Raw genomic sequence first — 19711 nt, 5'->3', positions numbered from 1 at the left:
TTTTGTGTGGTATCCATGTTTTTCTTGCTTGTCTTGAATCTTCTTCTTTAAAATTCACCTAATTGGTTGCATGGTTCTTATCATTATTCCATTAGAACCATTCAACCATTATGCTTAGAACTCAACCATGGTGAATTTTTGTGCCTTTTACATTTCATTTTTGTCTTGATTCATTTTTATATTTCATCTATCTTGTGTCATTTTGATTTTCTAATCCATATGTTTTGTCTAGAGTAATGTGTAGTCCACTTATGTCATAAATTCCATTATTAACCAATTGATTTTGCTTCAGTTCTGTGCCTATTATATTGCATTCTAGTGCAGTATTTTTCTATATGAAATGAACATTCTATTCCCTCTTAGAGCATTGGAAATACACTTTGACATATAGAGAACCTTAGTTATCTTAATGTCTAGCGAAATTTTTTTTTGTACTTGCTTAATCACCAAAAACATCCATTTAATTTTGGCTATTATTCACTTACGAGTGTCTTTATTTTTCTGCATTTGAGTTCATACTTGTTAATTATTCCCTAGCAAAATTTTAAAAGTTAGACTTCCATTCTGCTTATTTATCTTTTGCTTCCTTTAAGGGTCCATCATATTTTAAATTCACTATTCATTTTTATGGAAAGCAATAAGTTTTCTTCAAATTTATTATTTTAAATTAACAATAATATTTATTTACAATTTTTGTTGTAGTATTTTTAAAAACAATATTGAGTTAAATATTTAATAGCAAAATATTTTTCATTCAATAATTTATAATTTTAATTATATATTTTGAAAAATAGTTTATAACAAAATATTTAGATAGTATATCAATTATAAAATATTATTTGTAAATGTATTGTAATTAAATTTTAAATCATTATTAAAATTAGTTTGAATTTAGTTATTTTATTTAAATTAATTTTATTATTGTGTGAAAGACATCTTATTAAAAAAAATATAAAAATAAACAATTTAAATAAATTTTTATATTAAATATAAAAAATATTATTATTTAATTTTACACAAAAAATATATAGTTTAATGTAATAAATATATTTTATTATTAAAAAGTAGCCCGTGCGTATAATGCACGGGTACGCAACATTAACAAGTAACACTCGTTGGACGTCTCTCTCTAACCATTGTCTATTCCTTTGTCCCTTTCATAGTGGCTTTTGAGTTTGAAGTTTCTTCTTCTTCTTGACAAGAGCAACACCAACCTTCGATTGGCTTGGAGGATTTTATATTTGTCTGCGTGAAATCTGAATGCGCGAATGGCAACGGCATCCTCTGAATCCAAAGACGCATCAGATCACGTGGTTGAGCTCATCGTGCGCGATGCATCAGCACCTTCTTCTGACGCTGAAGCTGATTCCGAGGACAAAGAACAAATTGCCCCTCTTCTCTTCCAGGAAAGACCCAAGATCAACATCTTCACTGCTTCTTACCCTCGCACAAAACCCAGAGTACTTTCTTTTCTTTTCTTTTCTTTTGCCTCCTCTTTTATTTCTCATATAACTTGTGATAAAATTGACATTTGCTTATAATTAGAACAAAATTCTGTGAATGGGATGCATTACGTAGGGATTCCTCAATTTGAGTTTTATGTTAGTGATGATTTGGAGTTGGCTTAGTGATGATTTGGATCGGGGATCATTATGTAGATTGCTATCTAGATTTTTTTGGATGGGTATTTAATATACAGGTGTTTTAGGTCATGTAGGAATACATACATAAGTTTTTAAGGGTCTTGGGTTTGAATATATGAGTGTTATGTTACATTTTTATGTAATCGGTTGGGTCCTAAAGTGCATCTTGCACATGACAGGGTGAATAGCGGAGTGACGAAGATGAACACTGAAATTGCAACGAAATATATGTAGTTTGTAATTAGTTATTTGTTTATTAAAATCCTACTCGAGGTGTACATGTGTTTGTACTGTAGTCCTGCACATAATGGTGCTACTATTTCGTGTTTATAGTGAACTCTTTATTTGGTTACATATTACATTACGGATATGTTTCAAAATTGTAAATATTTTGGTACATTGATGTGTTGTCACACTTACAATTATCTTTGAACCATAAATCTATAATAAAATTGAAATTATAATTAATAGAGACATTGCACTAAACTGTTTTTTTGAGAATGTATAGGTGCTTTGTTTATATAGAGGAAACAGGATCAATATAATAAATAGAGGAAAACACTCAAATCACTTTTGCAAATTGTGTTTTAATTTCATTAGAAAAGTTTTAAAGATTGAAAATGCTTCTGGTCGATCTTTCATTAATCAAATTGTAGTACATCTAGAATAGGTGTCAATAAAGGTAATAAAATATATAAAACCGCTAAGAGTAACAGTGAAAGAAGGTTCCCAAATATATCAAAGTGAACATAGATAAATGAGACCCGTTTAGTAAGACTTTGGAAAAGTCCGACGAATATGTTTTTCTAACTAATATGATTTAAATTCAAACTAGACAAATGTTTTAAACTTCACACCATCTTTTTCAAATTAGTCAACTCTGGATGTTCTAATTGTGCATGAATCGTCATTGGAGAGACCACAAATGTACATATAACTATGATGGAGATATATAGTAAAGCCACATTACTCACATCTGACACCAATCATCCTACAAGATATCCATTCCTTCAAGGTAGCATTATTTTTAGTGAATGTGAAGATATTGTCATGGAATTTAGGTCAATCAGGTGACACAAATGTAAATTAAAGGGGTAGTTAGGTACATAAAGAATAGAGTCAATTGTAAGAGATGAGAGGGGTTGGGTAGTGCCATTGTCGCAAGCTTGTATTTTTGAACCATTGACAACAATGATAGAAGGCAAATTGTTAGTATTAGTAAAGCAAGAGAGAAGAGGATGTTTACCAAATATGATCAATTGCAATAGTAATAAAAGAAAATGGCAACTAGATGAACTATGACTGTGTGCAACTAAAACAATGTTACTAGTATATTGGTGAGTCTCGCACCATTTGTTAAAGTCACTTGAGATAAATGAAAAGGAAAAGAAAATGTATTAGAGAGGTTAGTTCCCCTCTTTCAGGTACTCATATTTATAATGACATTAGTATCAGTGTTATCAAAACTTGGCTATGGTGGTGCCATGGCGGAAACCAGTGGCAGTTTTGCAATCTACCGCCTTAACAAGGCGGTGGCGATGTAGCTTTCTCGTGATGTCCAATAGCAATCACTTTTTGCAGAACGATTGGCGGGCGCAAAATGGATATGATGGAAAAGTCAGGGCAGTGGCGTGGAGAAGAAAGAAAGGCAACAATTTGGAGAAGAAAGGGCAAAAGAAACCCTATTCATGAAGGGTAGCGACGCAAGGCAAGGAGAAGAAGACTGAATTGCATAACTGCTGTCTTATTTTTGTCTTCTATTGGGTTTAAAATCCAAATGATACATTTTTAAAAGTTAGGCCAGGCCTAATAAAAATTTACTCAACCTAATACCCCAAACCTAATTCCTGCACCTCTATTCTTCTTCAGCCTAACTATCCTTTTCCCTGACCTCACTACTTACCAACACTGCCGCCAATAGCTATCATTGTCTCTCGTCGCAAATTGCAAGAATATTTTCTCTTTTTTCAAATTTGATTACTTTGTGAAATTGATTTTTGGTTAAATTACACATTTGGTCCCCTATTTTTGTTCAATTTTGTCAATTCAGTCTTAATATTGTTTTTTTCAATTTGGTCCTAATTTTTGTCAATTTTGTTCATTTTGGTCCTTTTTTGCTAACTCCGTTTAATGGTAATGAACAATGACTGTCACATGTCACTTCGTGTTTTTTATTTTTTTCAAAGTTTTTTAATATTCTTTTAAATTTTGAAAAAATGTCCACGTGTCACTGCGTGTCAACCTAGCAGCGGACCATGTGTCAAAGTCAATGTTTTATATTCAATTTGGTTCCTATTTTTATTATTTTTGTTCAATTCAGTCTCAATTTTTAAAAAATTGGAAGCAGTGTTATTGAATTTTGGCCATGGCGGTGCCACGACGGAAACCGGTAGCTGTTTCCCGACTTGTCGCCACAATAAGGCGGAGGCGAATCGGATTTCCCGTGGCGGTCCATGGCGGCCGCTTTAGACATGGCGGGTGGCGGTGGCGGAACGGTCATGGCGTAAAAATCGGGTTGAAAAAAGGAAAAAGCAAGGAACTTGAACAAAAAGAGAAGAAATGGTAGATGGAAGTGTAGCAGCGGCGGCGCGGGAGAAAGTGGAAGAAAGGAGGGCGTGGGAGAAAGTGAGAGAAAGAAGGATACATTGAACCCTAATTGCATTGGGATTCTGAGGCTTTAAAAAATGGGCCAGGTCCTGTAAAAATTTATTTAATTAATCTTACCTACTCTTCCACTTTTGTTTTTTTACCCTAAATTTTTTACCCTGAGTTACTGCAGCAGTAAAATTCTCTTAACTTAAACACATTCTTTTACCCAAAGTTACTACAAAAGTAAATCTCCTTTTAACCTTTCCCTTCTCAACATTACTTTCCAACATCAAGTATTAACTCTTGTAATTGTCAGCCACCATTGCCAGTCGCTGCTGCCCCCATTGCCAGCCGCTGCCACCACCAAACATCGCCAACAACTGCCGCCACTGGCCACCATTGGCCACCACCAAACACCGCCAACAGCTGCCTCCACTGGCCAACTAAATTCTTTTTCTTTTTTCAATATTTTTTTTACTTCTCTATTTTCACTATAACTATTTTGCAAAAAAAAACATACCAATTTTTCAACAAAAATAATTGCCAATGATCATAATACTTCAATATCATTATTTTTGTATTTAAATTATATGTGGGGTATTATATTTTCTTTACCGCATTATTTCCGCCATAACTCGTTATGATTTCCGTTATAACTTTATAAAGGTTTTTGGGGTCACCGATATAATCCGTTATCCGATATCAATAACACTGATTGGATGTTAAAATTTCAAACTAATTGTATCCCTAAACCAAAATTATTTAATAAAAATTTGAGTTTTAATAAAAACATCTTTATAACATTTATATAAAAATTAAGGGTTAAATATGTTTTTAGTCCCTTAACTTTCAGTGAAAATTGGAATTAGTCCCTCTTCGAAACTTTAACCCAATTGAATCCCCAACTTTAGAAATACGTGAATTTACTCATTTTAACCAAATTCTATTAAGTTTATTTGACATTTTAGACGTATTTCATGATAGTATGTGAGTTAACATTGAAGCGAAAATGTGTGAAATGGTGTAAAAAACTCAAATACAATCACGAAATGTTTGAAATGTCAAATAAATTTAACAAAATTTAGTCATAAGGACTAAATTCATATATTTTTAAAGTTCGGGGACTAAAGTTGGTCAAAGTTTCAAAGATGGACAAATTTCAATTTTCATTGAAAGTTAAGGGACCAAAAACAAATTTAATCAAAAAATTGAATTTGGTTTCAATTTTGAGAGGGACAAAATTGCTTCATTTTAAAAGGGGTTTTGGTAAATTTGGTTTCAATTTTGAGAGGGACCATTTCCTCGAGAGGCTACTTTAGATCTGTTGGCTATTAGTATGAAATAAGGGGTTTTAGTAAAGGAGAGAGAAGAGTGAAAATGGGTATTACTAGAAATATTCTAGCTCTTTGTGTTGATAATATCAAACATTCCTGATATTCTTCACTCGAGAACTTTGGATCAACAACTTTATATTTGGAGATATTTGCTATCTTGTTAGGAAAGCCATGCAAAGAGTGGCAATTCTATTGGGTATGACCCATTATTTTGCAATATGTGCATTAGGGATGTCTTCTTCGATGAGTAGGTACCATAGTAGAAGATGCAACAAATTCTTGAATATTTCTACTCTAAGAGCTAGAACATCAAGGGGCTGAGTTGTTAAGCTTTCATAGAAGGAGCTTCTTTGCTAGTTAAAATTTGATCTCTAACATTATCAAAATCTAGATTCATTGAATAGAGAATCATAGCCATATAAAACTAATTTAATTTTTTATGATCTCAAGTAATAAACTAACTTGTAAGAACATCTTGAATTCTTCTGATTGAGCTTTAACATCAAAAGACGTAATATTGGGGTTTTATTGATTCCCACGATATAGCACATAGCTAAAAATCAATTTTCTTCTACTATGAACTTGATTTGATGGTACTTTACATTTGTGTTCTAGATGATCATGGAAACCTTGGTCAAGAAATGTAAGTTCAACTAAACCAGACTAAGACAAGTAATTTTTCCATTTAGTTTCATAGCAGTTATTGTAGGAGTCATAAAAATTGGGGTGGAAGTCCTAGAAGACATGTTGAAATATGGTAGAGGCAAACAATCTCTTGAAAGGAAAAGTAGGTCTACAAGAGAGAGAAGCCGTGGAGAACCCTTGACCTTCACATCAAATAGTACTAGAAGGTAGAAACAAGGATGGAAACATGCTTAGAAGGAGCCAAGGAGTTGAATCGGTATGGTCTAGTTGATATTCAACCCTGGGAATGCGGCGCATGAGGTGTGGTTGGATCAAGCTCCTCGAGACGCTCCAAACTATAACTTCAATGAACAAAATTGCATCGCAAATGACGACTTATGCTGACTAGATAGTTCTTTTTGCCAAACAGATAGAGCAGGATCAACTTGCTTTGATACCAAATTGAGATAAATAGAAAGGAAAATAAATTGTATCAGAAAGCTTAATTCCACTCTCTTAGGTATACTTATTTATAGTGACATTGATTGTACATATGCAATAAATGAGAGGGAAGAGAAAAGAATAAGAATGGTCGTCGAAGTCATGAGGCTAATAAAATGGTTATATAGGAGTAACATGTGACTCAATACTAGAAATCTAGGCAATATTGAGTGAACGAGGGGTTTTGCATTAAACTTCCAACATTTATCAATGGTATGTCTAATGTGGTGACAATGCTTGCATTTTGGGTGTTTTTTAGAATTACCCACGTGTAAACATCCAAAACTATTACTTTGTGATGCAAATGTAGTATTGTCCCTTGCTAACAAAGTATGTGTCTCTGTCTTTGTTTTTGAGGAATATGAAGACTGCAAAAATATAGAAGTCATGGGAAGGTCTATTGGTGATCTCAAAATTTGATCATGGTTCTCAAGTTCCTTTATATCTGTAGATGGTGGAAGGAGATCATTAAGATCATGTAAAGCAAACAATTTGATTGAATCACCAAACAAACTCCTTAGGAGTCGCTACCAAAAGGATAGGGTCACATGGAGGAGGCGACTTGTCGGGTACTCGCACATGCTCTAGTGGGAGCTGCAAAGCTGCGAGAAACATGACATTAGTGCATGTGAATGGGCTCTGTTTGCACGGTTGGATAGATTAGCTCGGTATGATCCCAACTTTGTGCTTGTTGGAGCATAGAAGTTACACAAAAACTTGGGCAAACATGGTTTTGAAAAAGACTCTACATACCATGTTAAACTATAAGAAATAGAAAGACATTAAGCTAAAACTGTGTATTTTGAAATAACACAAGTACATTATTTATATTGAGAAAACAAAACCAATACAATAAATAGAGGAGATGTGGTATCCTTTAATAATAAAGGTATTATATAGGAATAGATAAAAATGTTCTTAGTTATACATGTATAATCGAAATACACTTGATTATGAAACATTTGCACCTTATATTATAGATACTATAAAATTTTGGTATATTGATGTGTTGTACTTATAATTTGCTTTGAATCAGAAACCTATAATAAAATTCAATCCCTAGTACTGGCTTTATACCTTAGTATATATGTCTAAAAGAACAATAAATTGAGTAAGATAGGACTGATATGTAATGGATGGGGGGTTTTATATCTGTGGCTGAGTAAACTGCAAATACTCGTGACTACATTAGATTTGTGCCTTATTTCTATAATATAACGGTAAATATCATAGATATTGATGTGTTGTACTTATAATTTGCTTTGAACTAGAAACCTATAATAAAATTCAATCGTAAGTACTGGCTTTGTACCTTTTAGTATGTGTCTAAAAGCACAATAAATTGAGTAAGACAACACTGAAATGTAATGGATGGGGGCTTTTACATTTGTGGCTGAGTAAACAACAAATTTTCTTTGAAACAAATTTTGTCTATACTGGATTCTTGTGTAGGTTTGTATTTATTATTATAGGCTAAGGGAAAGTTGGTTTGTTGTGTTCCTCTTAAAAAGAGAAAAAAAAAAAAAGATAATAGAACCAAAGTGAACAATGAAGTAGAGTTAATTTCTTTGCCTTATATTTTATTGCAGGATGAGGTGACAAGATTACTTGAGTCCGAGACATCTCCTTTCACAAATTTTATATTGTGGGTGTGGAATGGGTCCAGATACTCTGGTTTACTTTGTATGGCTTTCTCATCTACCATCTACTTTCTCATGGGGGTTCTTACAAATATATTTTCTGGTAATGTTCTGCTGTTTTGCACGGTATGTTGTAGGTTCTGCTTGACATTATGCATTTGCAAAATAAGGGAACAACCACTGGAAAAAGTATTTAGTTGAAAGTAGCTAGCAATTCTGACCGTGAATTTCCTTGGTGTTTAACTTTTAAGTTTTATCATACTATTTTTTGTCTATTCTACACAGTTTAAGTCTAATGCTTGGTCTTCATCTGATGCATGTGCTTCATCTAACATATGTAAGTTGTTGGTTGCATGTACATTGTCCAACACTTCTTGTATTCTTCAACACTAGTAAGACTCTTTTGGTCTTGTAGTATATCGTCCAATGGCTTGTTGAAATGTAAAGTAGTTTTATTGACATTTCCTTTTGTGTGTACCCAATAGGAAAGTGTCTTGCCTCCTTTTGTGTCCCATATATTTACATTAATAAGAAACACAATAGGGCAAGATATATGTGGTTTCTCTATCCATCCTATTTGTTCAATCCTGCTATTGTCGTCATCATCTCCACTTTTGTCTGCTATCATTTTGATAAAAAGAATTAGGGTTAGGTGTGCCTTGAGGAGTGCAACCTAATCGTGGTGGTCGCGCAACCTGCCAATCTTCCATGTGTTGTCATGTGTCAATCTACGTGCTTCATGCTTGTGGAACGTGTCCTCCACGTGCCATGTTCCTCGTCATCACAACCTGTCAGCAACACCTTCGTTTGACTCGACAAACACTTTTATCTCCTGTTTTGACTTCATTTTTCTGTTTCGGTGCACCTTTGTGTTGTGACATGTGCTATATCAGAATTTTAGGGTTTCTGTTATTTGTTCTTTGGGTTGGTCACTTCTCTGAGATGGCTTCTATAACGCCCCAACACTAGGTGTCACATTACCCTTATAATGCATACCATGCACTACGTTTGAGGAAGCATAACCTAGCTATAAAATTGTATATGTTCTGAATGTATTATGTGTATAATGTAGAGCACACAATTTGTATTTATACTATTGAGTATAATCAATTATAATAAAGGCATATAATAGTATGGAATCAATCATTCTAATTTACGAGATTATGTAACGGTTGATTTCTTATAAATCTGTAACCGCTGATTATATTCTAACACTCCCCCTCAAGCTAGAGCATATATGTCATATGCACCAAGCTTGTTACAAATGTACTCAATCCAACGGCCTTTAAGGGACTTGGTGAATACGTCAGCCAGCTGATTGCTAGAGTTGACAAAATCAGTAGTGATTTCTCCAGAGAGCACATTTTCTCTAACAAAGTGAGAATCAATTCCAATGTCTTTAGTTCTTTCATGGAAGACCAGGTTTGATGCAATGTGAAGTGTAGCTTGATTGTCACAAATAAGCTTTGTTTCATGGATGTCCCCTATTTTTAGTTGTAGTAGTAGTTGCCTAAGCCACGTAAGCTCACAAGTGGCTGCTGCCATAACATGATATTCTGTTTCTGCACTAGATCTCCCAACTATATTTTGCTTCTTGCTCCTCCATGAGATAAGGTTACCTCCGATAAGAACACAGTATCCAGAAGTGGATCTTCTATCTGATGGTGATCTTGCCCAATCCGCATCAGAGTAACAAGTGATCTTGGTACTGCCTTTGTCTTCATATAATAATCCTTGTCCTGGAGCCCTTTTATGTATCGAGGAATACGTGTCACAGCATCCCAATGGCTATCACAAGGAGCATTTAGAAATTGGCTTACCACACTAACCGCGAAAGTTGTGTCGGGTTTGATGATGTTGAGATAGTTAAGTCTGCCTACTAGGTGACGATATCTTTCCGAGTCTTTCAATGGCTCCTCATGACCCGCAAGAAGCTTGATATTGGGATCCAAAGGAGTATTACAAGGATGACAATCAAGCATAGCCGTTTTAGTAAGAATGTCCAGGGCATAGTTATGTTGATTAATGACAATTCTAGAAGCAGATTTAGGAACTTCAATGCCAAAGAAATATTTGAGAGGGCCCAAATCTTTAGTACGAAATTGTTGTGAAAGGTGCTCTTTGAGTTGTTGAATTCTAGGCTTATCATCACCCATGATGACAATGTCATCAACATAAACAAGGTAAATGCATTTGCCAAAAGAGGAACAAAAGTAGAAGACATAGTGATCAATCTCACACCTGGTCATGCCAAACTGAATTAAGACAGAACTGAAACGACCAAACCAAGTCCGAGGAGATTGCTTCAAACCATAGAGAGACCGTTGAAGCTTACAAATAAGACGAGAATCACTGGGAGCAAGAAAACCAGGGGATTGCTCCATATAAACTTCTTCCTGCAATTCACCATGTAAGAATGCATTTTTAATATCTAGCTGATGAAGAGGCCAATGTTGGAAGAAAGTTTATCTTTACTTGGACTAAGGTCATGGATGAAACAAGTGCAACCAAAGACACGAAGAGGAATGGAGTAAAGATCTTGTGTTGGATATAAGAGAGTGTGAGGAACCTGATTATTAAGGACAAAGGAAGGCATGCTGTTGATCAAATAAGATGCTGTTAGAAAGGCATCTCCCCTGAATCGAAGAGGAATATTGTGGTGAAGAAGAGTACGGACAATTTCAACCAAGTATCAATTCTTTCTTTTGGCGGCACCATTCTATTGTGGTGTGTGAGAGCAAGATGTTTGATGGAGGATACCCTGTGAACTAAAAAAAGACTGAAATTGGGAAGAAATATATTCACGGGCATTATCTGTGCGTAAAATTTTCATAGATGTGATGGGCCAAATTGATTTTGAATTTCAGTCGAGAAACCTTGAAATATAGAAAAAACATCAGAACAATTTTTCATCAAGAATACCCAAGTACATCGGAAGAAATCGTCAATGAAAGTAATGAAGTAATAGAAACCCAAAGTATAACAAACATTATCAGGACCCCAAATATCAAAGTGAACTAAGGCAAAAGGTGACAAAGCACTTTTATTAACACGAGTACCATAGGTATGACGAGTGTGTTTTACTAACTGACAAGACTCACATTGAAAATACGAACTGTGTGAAAGACTGGGAAGCATGACACGCATTTTGGTAGGATTAGGATGACCTAAGCGTTGATGTTCAAGAGCTTGAGACATAGTGGAGATACAAGGAACCGATTGTGAGAAATAGTATAATCCTTGAGACTCATGTCTTGGTTCAATCGTCTGTCCGGTACGTCGATCCTGAACAAGAACCAAATTATTAGCAAAAGGAACAGAGTAATTTTGGGTGCGAGTGAGCTTGCTTATGGAGATTAAATTAGAAGGATAATCGAGAATATAAAGCATAGAATCTAGGGTAAGATTGGAAGAAGGGTGTGTTTGACCAATGCCATGAACTTTGAGAGCTACTTGCCACGGTAACAGAGGGTAAAGAATCCAAATAAGAGAGTTGAGAGAAAAAGGATTTGCTACCAGACATATGATCAAAGGCACCAGAGTCAAGAATTCAAGGTCCAAGGGAGGAGAATTTAGAAATACAGGCTACAAGATTACCAGACTGACCAACGATGGCGATAGGTTGTGTAGGCTTCAATGCTGCCTTGTATTGGAGAAACTCATTGTAGGCATCAATTGAAATTGAAACCTTATCTAATGGTTTTGGAGGATTGACTTGAGGAATATTAGTTGTCTTGTGTTGTTGTCCTTCCTTTGTATGACATCGTGCTGCAGTATGGCCATACCATAAACAAAAATTGCAACGAGGGCGTTTATCACGATATCCACAACGACTTGAGTGAGCTTTTGGAAGCCATGAGACAAGTACCTGAAATGGGCTAAAAGAGGGGGCCTGGTGTGAGGAAGGAGATAGAGGGTGAGCATGCAAATGGGTCATGCCGGAACAGAGAGAAAAACGCAAGCAGAGACAGGTGCGCGAGACTGACGCGCCAGGAAGAAACTGTGCGTGAGGGCGCATGCAGCAATTGATCGAATCAATAAACAGAGTGCGGCGGTGATCGTCGGAGGGAGATGGTCTGGATCGCAGTGGGCATCGAAGGAAAAAGAAGCTCGATGACAACAAAGCGGTGCACATTGGCTGCGGGTATAGTTCACCCGAAAAAATAAAAATTTAAGATCGAAACCTTAAACTTTTGATATTATATAGAATTGTATATGTTCTTAATATATTGTGTGTATAATGCAAAGCACACCATATTTATTTATACTATTGAATAGAATCAATTACAATAAAGGCTCATAATAATATGGAATCAATCACCCTAATTTACGAGATGATGTAACGGTTGATTTCCTAGAAATCTGTAACCGCTGATTATATTCTAACACTAGTAAACTTGTCTATTGAATTATAGCTCATTAGACGCATCTAGTTAAGCGATACTAGGTGTATCATATGATTAGTTAAATTTTGGGTATCGCAAGTATAGAAATTTTATCATACACATGTAAACCAATATTTTTGTTCCTTTTAGATTCATAAAAGGTTCATACATATATTATACATTAAAATGTATGAAGAGCAGTGTTATCAAATTTCGGCCATAGTAGCGCCATGGTGGAAATCAGTAATGGGTTTCCAAGCTACCATGACAATAAAGTGGTGGTGAATCAGAAATTTGATGGCGGCCCATAGCGGCCGCTTTGTGCATATCGGCCGGCAAATGTGAAACGAGGATGGTGGAAACAATCAGAGAGGAGAAAGGAGAAGATGAAGAGAGACCAGCGGGACCGACGGGAGAAGAAACTCAGTTGCGACGGCACAACATTCTTGGAGAAGAGAAACCTAAACATCTAGGATATATTTATTCTTTAGGGTTTAAAACACATGGATTGGGTAAGGTCCAATAACATCTAATTTAACCTAATAGGCACATCTGGGCAGCAAGGTAAAAAAGGTTTAACCACATGGTAAAAAAGATTTAAAACACAGTAAAAAAGTAGGTCAGGCACAATAAAATTCAATTTAACCTAATAGATACATAATCACCCTTTCTCTCATTCTTCTTCAGCCTCCCTTTACCATTGTTGTTATTGTCACGCGGCCAATGATCATGACAGCTTAAGAACATACCACAAAATACACCTATTTTGCATTATAATTATATTTTCGCCATAACCCGATATCGATATCGGTTATAACTTTATAAAGGAATTTTGGGTATCCAATATTTTCCGTTATCCGATATCTAATAACACTAACGAAGAGGAATGAAAAAAAAATAAATACACATGTGAATACAAAATCTCCTTTGCTAGGTTCTCTTGCATATGCTATTGCTGGACATTCTCCAAACATGCTGCTTGCGTGTGTCAACATGGTCATTGTAGCAAACAGCACAAACACCACAAGCAAAAGTGTAAGCTAACTTTGAAAACAATATATATATATATATATATATATATATATTATGTATATATTGTTGTTAGTTGGATATTAAATGTATTAGTAGAAGTTGTTAAAAGGTTTTAGACATCTCATGTAATTATTACTTTAGGGTTATAGTTCTCTATATATAGAGATTGACGTACTGTATCAAATAAATCAATTGGATAAGAATCTTCTTTCTTTCATATTAATTCTTTCAAGTATCTCTCTCTCTACGTGTGTGTATATATATGTGTGTGTATATATATATACATATATATGTATATATATATACACATATATATATATACATATATATGTATATATATATATACACATATATATATATACACATATATATATACATATATATGTATATATATATATATATATGTGTATATATATATATATATATGTGTATATATATATATATAATAACCACAAACTATACACTTTCCAACACACAAGCATATGTATCACCCTATATACAAGCAGTTATCCCCCTCATGCATTCACCTCATGCATCTAGGGTATTAGTCTTAACATGCATCTACACCATTCACCATTGAATTGTTGGCATTATAATCAAATTTTGCAGTAATTGATAAACAACATCCAACATCAATTTTTTAAGTTCCTCAACAACTACTATACGTGCCCCAAAATCTTTCAGATTTCCTGCTACATGATGTTTCGATCTATAAATTGCTCTTGTTTATACTTCCTCACAATATGTACAGTTCACATTTCTCACTTTCCCATCAATTAAAGCACAATACTCCATGCAGCAATTAGTCCTTGGTCCAATAGCATTTCCATTTCTAGTGATGGACCTGAATCACCTTCCGCTAATTCAATTGTAGTCTTCAAATTATAAACAAAACAGAACACTCTCTAGCAAGAAAAAAAAAAGTACTCTCCAAAAAGAACAAATAACACTCTTTGACAAGAACAAAAAGAAAATACAAAGCAAAATAGAGTGTGTAGATGCTGCGATGGCCGTCAACTGTGAAGCTAGCATCAGCGGCTGCAGCATTAGTACTTAGATGGCTGTCAATGGCGATGGTAATACTTATTTTGACAGCAGCTTTAACACCAACATTAGAGTGCACCAATAAGAGTTGTTTGCTTCTCTTTATATTTGTGAATGGGTTGGGAAGCCTAGCGGAACAAAAGGGCCATACAAGTTGTGCTTCTTTTGCGGGTTGGATCGGGTCTTTTAGTCAACAATTGGGCTATTTCAATTCTCGAACTCTAGCCGCTCAAACTGAAATTGATCTATGTGGCACATGGTCCTGGGATTTCATGAGCAACCGTTCAATCCAGCTAAGATTACGTCCTCACAATCTGCGGTGTCCTTTAGCTTGCTCACATGATCCCGGGATTTCACGAGCAACTGTGCAGTCCAGCTAAGATTGGTGCCTCCTCTGATCTGCTGTGTGCTTTAGTTTGCGGTGTCCCTCAAATTCGTAGGATCACACAAGTATGCAAGTAACATGCGATACATTTGCATAATAGTGGTAACAACCAATGAAAAAAGTATTTTGTTGAAAGTACCTAGCAATTCACTTGTGAATTTCTATGGTGTTAAACTCTTAAGTTTTGTCATACTTTCTTTGGGAAGGGGAAGGGAGAAGGTAAACTTTAAATTTTTCCTCTGTTCATTTCAATTTCTTCAATATTCATAAATTCAATTACATCATTACTAGTTTTCACTGCACAAGCCTTGGGGATAAAAAATAATTAGCCTAAGGTCACCCTCTCTAACCACTCCAGCCTCTCTGCATTTACCCATGTCCATTGTTTTGAACTGGGCATGGTTATGCTGTGCCCACAGTCACAGTCTTATGCAATAACAGCTGAGATGTTCTAGCCACATCATGTCATGCAGTCATAAATTTTGAACCCTGTCAACAACTAATTTATTTATTTGCCCTATATTTGATTGAAACTAAATAAATATTTTTTTGAGCTACATCACTGAATCATACATCAGTTGTTAAATACTGAATACTGTTTAATACTCAATATATAGATTTTGCAATCTTAAGTATTAGTAACGGACTCAAGCGGTATTCAAACAGACAGTGGATGGAACACCAAGACTCCTGAAATCTTTTTCAACAAAATAGTTTTGCATCTTAAGAATTTTGGCATACTATCTATATTAGTTATACTTCTAATTCCATCATTTATTCTTATATATTTATTTAAATAGTTAGTTAAATTTAAAATATACATTTTATTTATCTATTGAGTTCACTTTAAGATATATTTTCAAGATTTACTGTTCTCATTTTTACTTTTCAGTTCTTTTTAAGTGTTTCCCATTTTAATTTTTGCAATAACAATTTTGATTTGACAGTTCAGGCAATTCCTTTATTTGAGACTGCTTTTACAAGATGTGCAATTACCTTGATACTGTCATATTTGTGGTTGAGAAGGAGTGAACAGCCAGTATTTGGAACATCCCAAGTTAGAATCATTTTACTTTTAAGGGCCCTTACAGGATGTATATCAATGTCAAGTTTTATATATTGGTAAGTGGTCATAGTATTTTCCCTCTCTATTTTGTTTCTTTTCAGCATTTCATTTGTTCTTTTCGGATTTTTTCTCTACTGGACTCACTACTTGTCTTTCTACTCGTAAAAATGTCATACTTTCAGAATATTTTAACGTACTTTTAGGATGTTATTTGATACCGGATGATATTGTTTTCTTCACTGTTAGTTAGTCAAACACGATATATATTATAAAGCTCTTGGGTTTGATCAGTTATTGCACTAATTCTTAGAAGTACAACATTAGATAAAGGCTTTAGGGAAAGGATTTGAATTGCATTTCGTAATCATGCATGTTGTAACTAATAATAAGTATGTGAGAACAAAGTTTTGTAAAACTTCCATTCGTAATTTGACAATATTCTTCATATTAAGTTTAGTGCAACTTGCTTCTTCCTTTCCAACCTTTCATTTTTTTCAAACTCTAGAAAAGACAGGAACGTTCATATGAATCCACGCGTTTATGAGAAACATGAATACTTTATGTATTGTGAAAAAGGAATCAATATAATTGTGAAAATAGTGAAAAGGAATCAATATAATTGTGAAAATAGTGAAAACTAAATATAGGGTTAATTCCCGTGAGTAGAAAATACACATAGTAGTCAACTATCAAGTTAGGCACTACGACATGCGTAGGTTAGAGCTACAATTGGAGCCAGATAGAGGTCACGGGTGAAGGTGCATGGATGGCTGGCTCATGTTGGTGTTTGGACGGTTGGATAGATTGATGTTGTGTGATCCCACCCTTGTGTTCGTCGCAGGAAAGACTGATCGTCGAAAACTTGTTGGCTTTTGTGCCTAAATAGTGAATGTGAACCTAAGAGGAAGGTTCACAAGAAAAATTCCTTCAAAGATAGTGGGTCTATCGGGCTAATCCGATTTTGAGAAAGGATTTACGTAAAATGTTCAACTCCATAAATATTAGAGATATAAATGCAAACATTCAATTATTCAACCGGATGTTAGTTAGTTATTTTCTTTTCTGCTATGATTAGTGTTGGAAGTCCCACATCGATTAGAGATAGGGCCCATTTATAGTATATATGACGGTGCAAACCTCATCTTACAAGTCAATTTTGTACGTTTGAGTTAGGCTTAAAGTTCGTTTCTTAACCATTAGTTTGTTTGATCCGTACCATCTTCTTTTGCCGGTATATGCTTAACTTGTATATTCTTTCTCATTATTAGAGTATTAGAGTATTACAGTAATAAGATGTGTTTTGTAGAATTGTACATTTTTCCTTGTATTCTGTTTAGTTCTCTTTATGAAAGCTGTAAAGTTCTGTGGTTACACACAAAACAATTATCATATAAATACTCTTAAGTGTACATCACTCTGTTCAGTTTTCACATTCAATGAAATAGTTTTGTTCATTTCTATTCTTTTCTCTCTGTTATGGTTATCTAAGATGGTATCCAAAGCGTTTTTTTCACCCTCCTTGTGATTGCATGATTATCTTCTACTTATGCATCTCTTTGGTGCACACTTCTCTTTGACGTTCGTTTGTTGATTGCTTTTCGTCTTGTGTTTGCAATCACAACTTGAAGTTTGTTCGTTTGTTGCGGTTCGTTGCTTGTGTTCGTCCAATTGCTACGTATCTATTGCAGATTTGTTTATAGGTTTCGTTCTATGGGTTCTGCTCACCTCGGTTCGTCGAACTTGTTTGCATGTTCTGATTGTCTGGTTTCCTTGCCTTTATTCGACAGATTTGTTCGTCTCTCATCGTCGCTTCTGGTTTTCGTTCTAATTGTTCGTGTTCGACACTCTGCCTATCAATTCACGGTGGGTTTTTTTTTTTTCATTTGTGCTCTCTTCTCATGGCTTCACCTTCGTGATCATGGAAAAACTGGATGATTCCAATTACTGTCACTAGTGTTAGTATGTTGAACAAGTCATCAAGTCACACAAGTTACAGAGATTTTTGTTTAATCCTGTGGTTCTTGCACGTTTCCTCATGGAGTCTAATCGTTTAGATGGCCTGCTTAATCTTGACTACGAAGCCTAGGTGGTTTAGGATAAAAAAAGATGTAAAACTGCTATTAATCAAAAAAGAGTTCATCCTTCTCTGTTGCTTTCTTGTTCTGAGCCTAAAACTGTCAAACAAGCCCTTAGTGATGAGAATTGGAAAGTTGCCATGCATTGTATGAGGCCTTAATTAATCAGAAAACCTGGGATCGGGTTCCTCTTCCTACTGGCAGAAAAATTATTGGATGTAAATGGGTGTTTAGAGTTAAAGAAAATGTTGATGGCTCTATCAACAAATATAAAGCGTGTCCTTTCGCTAAAGGGTTTCATCAAATTCATGGGTTTGACTTTCATGAAACCTTCCCTCCAGTCATTAAACCAATTACTATACGTATTATTCTCACTGTTGCTGTTTCTTATAGGTGGAAAATGTTCCATCTTGATGTTAATAATTGTTAGAATCTGTTTTATTATTTGTATTAATTCTGTCAGGATTTGTGTTTTATTATTTCCTTATTTAGCAGATTATAATTGCAGTGTATAATGGTATCCTTGAATCATAGGGATTTGATTGTCTAGGTGCTACTATTATACTTCCTAAAATAGGATTCTAGCCTTGTATATAGGAGTTGTATTCTCAGAATAATAAATTGAACAATTCTACCCTAAATTATGAGAATAATGCCTTTCTCCATGGGTTCTTAGATGAAACTTTTTACATGCAACAACCACCAGGATTTGAAGCTTATGATAAATCATTAGTTTGCAAGCTTAACAAGGCTCTTTATGGCCTAAAGCAAGCCCTAAGACAATGGTTTACACGACTGCAAACTACTCTCCAGCAACTGGGTTTTGTCTCTTGCTCTTGTGCACTTCTCTGTTCATTTATAATCATTGATCTGATGTTATCTATCTTCTAGTGTATGTTGATTACATTCTTGTCACTGTCAACTCTCAGTCTGATTCACACTATCATTGCTAAACTCTATGCAAACTTTTCTCTGAAATAGCTTGGTCAGTTAGACTACTTTTTTGGTCTTGAGGTCAAACATTTGACGAATGGCTCTATTCTCGTGACTCAAACCAAATATATTCGTGATTACTTCATAAAACCAACATGGCAAAAGCAGATCCTATCTCTTCTCCTATGTTATCCAATTCTAAACTATCCAAACGAGGTGCAAATATTTTCTCAACCAAGAAACTGCCTTTGCTGTCCGGGAGAAGATTGTCTCAACAATTGGCTGTTTCTCATGTTCCGGCTCTTGATCAGTGGGCTGATGTTTTGACTAAGTCCCTATCTTCTACACATGCTATTCTTCGTAGCAAACTTAATGTGAAGCACTTTTCTGTTTAAAAATCTTCTACTTAAGTTTGAGGCTGCCTATTAGAGTAATAAGATGTGTTTTGTATAACTGTACA

The 19711-nt window shown here is 34.8% G+C and overlaps 1 protein-coding gene across 8 annotated transcripts in view; it reads left to right on the top strand.

Moving 5' to 3' along the window:
* The first annotated feature begins 1098 nt into the window (after positions 1 to 1098).
* Positions 1099 to 19711, top strand: part of LOC114187613 (Nodulin MtN21 /EamA-like transporter family protein) — a 48166-nt gene continuing 29553 nt past the window's right edge. For 6 of the 8 annotated variants that reach the window (XR_014995842.1, XR_014995844.1, XR_014995843.1 and 3 more), the window contains exons 1-3: positions 1099 to 1460; positions 8281 to 8457; positions 16130 to 16299. Coding sequence is in view for 4 of the 8 variants with exons in the window: in XM_085674746.1 (XP_085530872.1) it covers positions 1269 to 1460; positions 8281 to 8457; positions 16130 to 16299 (539 nt within the window). In the remaining 4 variants the exon portion in view is untranslated. Of the gene's footprint in view, positions 1461 to 8280; positions 8458 to 16124; positions 16300 to 19711 lie in introns of all 8 variants that reach the window. The other 2 variants (XM_028075905.2, XM_028075904.2) reach the window with 2 other exon arrangements.

The sequence above is a fragment of the Vigna unguiculata genome, chromosome 6 (assembly GCF_037176805.1).
Source record: "Vigna unguiculata cultivar grain cowpea cultivar isolate G323 ecotype 2 chromosome 6, ASM3717680v1, whole genome shotgun sequence".
Classification (NCBI taxonomy): Eukaryota; Viridiplantae; Streptophyta; class Magnoliopsida; order Fabales; family Fabaceae; genus Vigna; species Vigna unguiculata.
The sequence above is the reverse complement of the archived record's forward strand: the minus strand, read 5'-3'. Positions and strand labels throughout refer to the sequence as shown.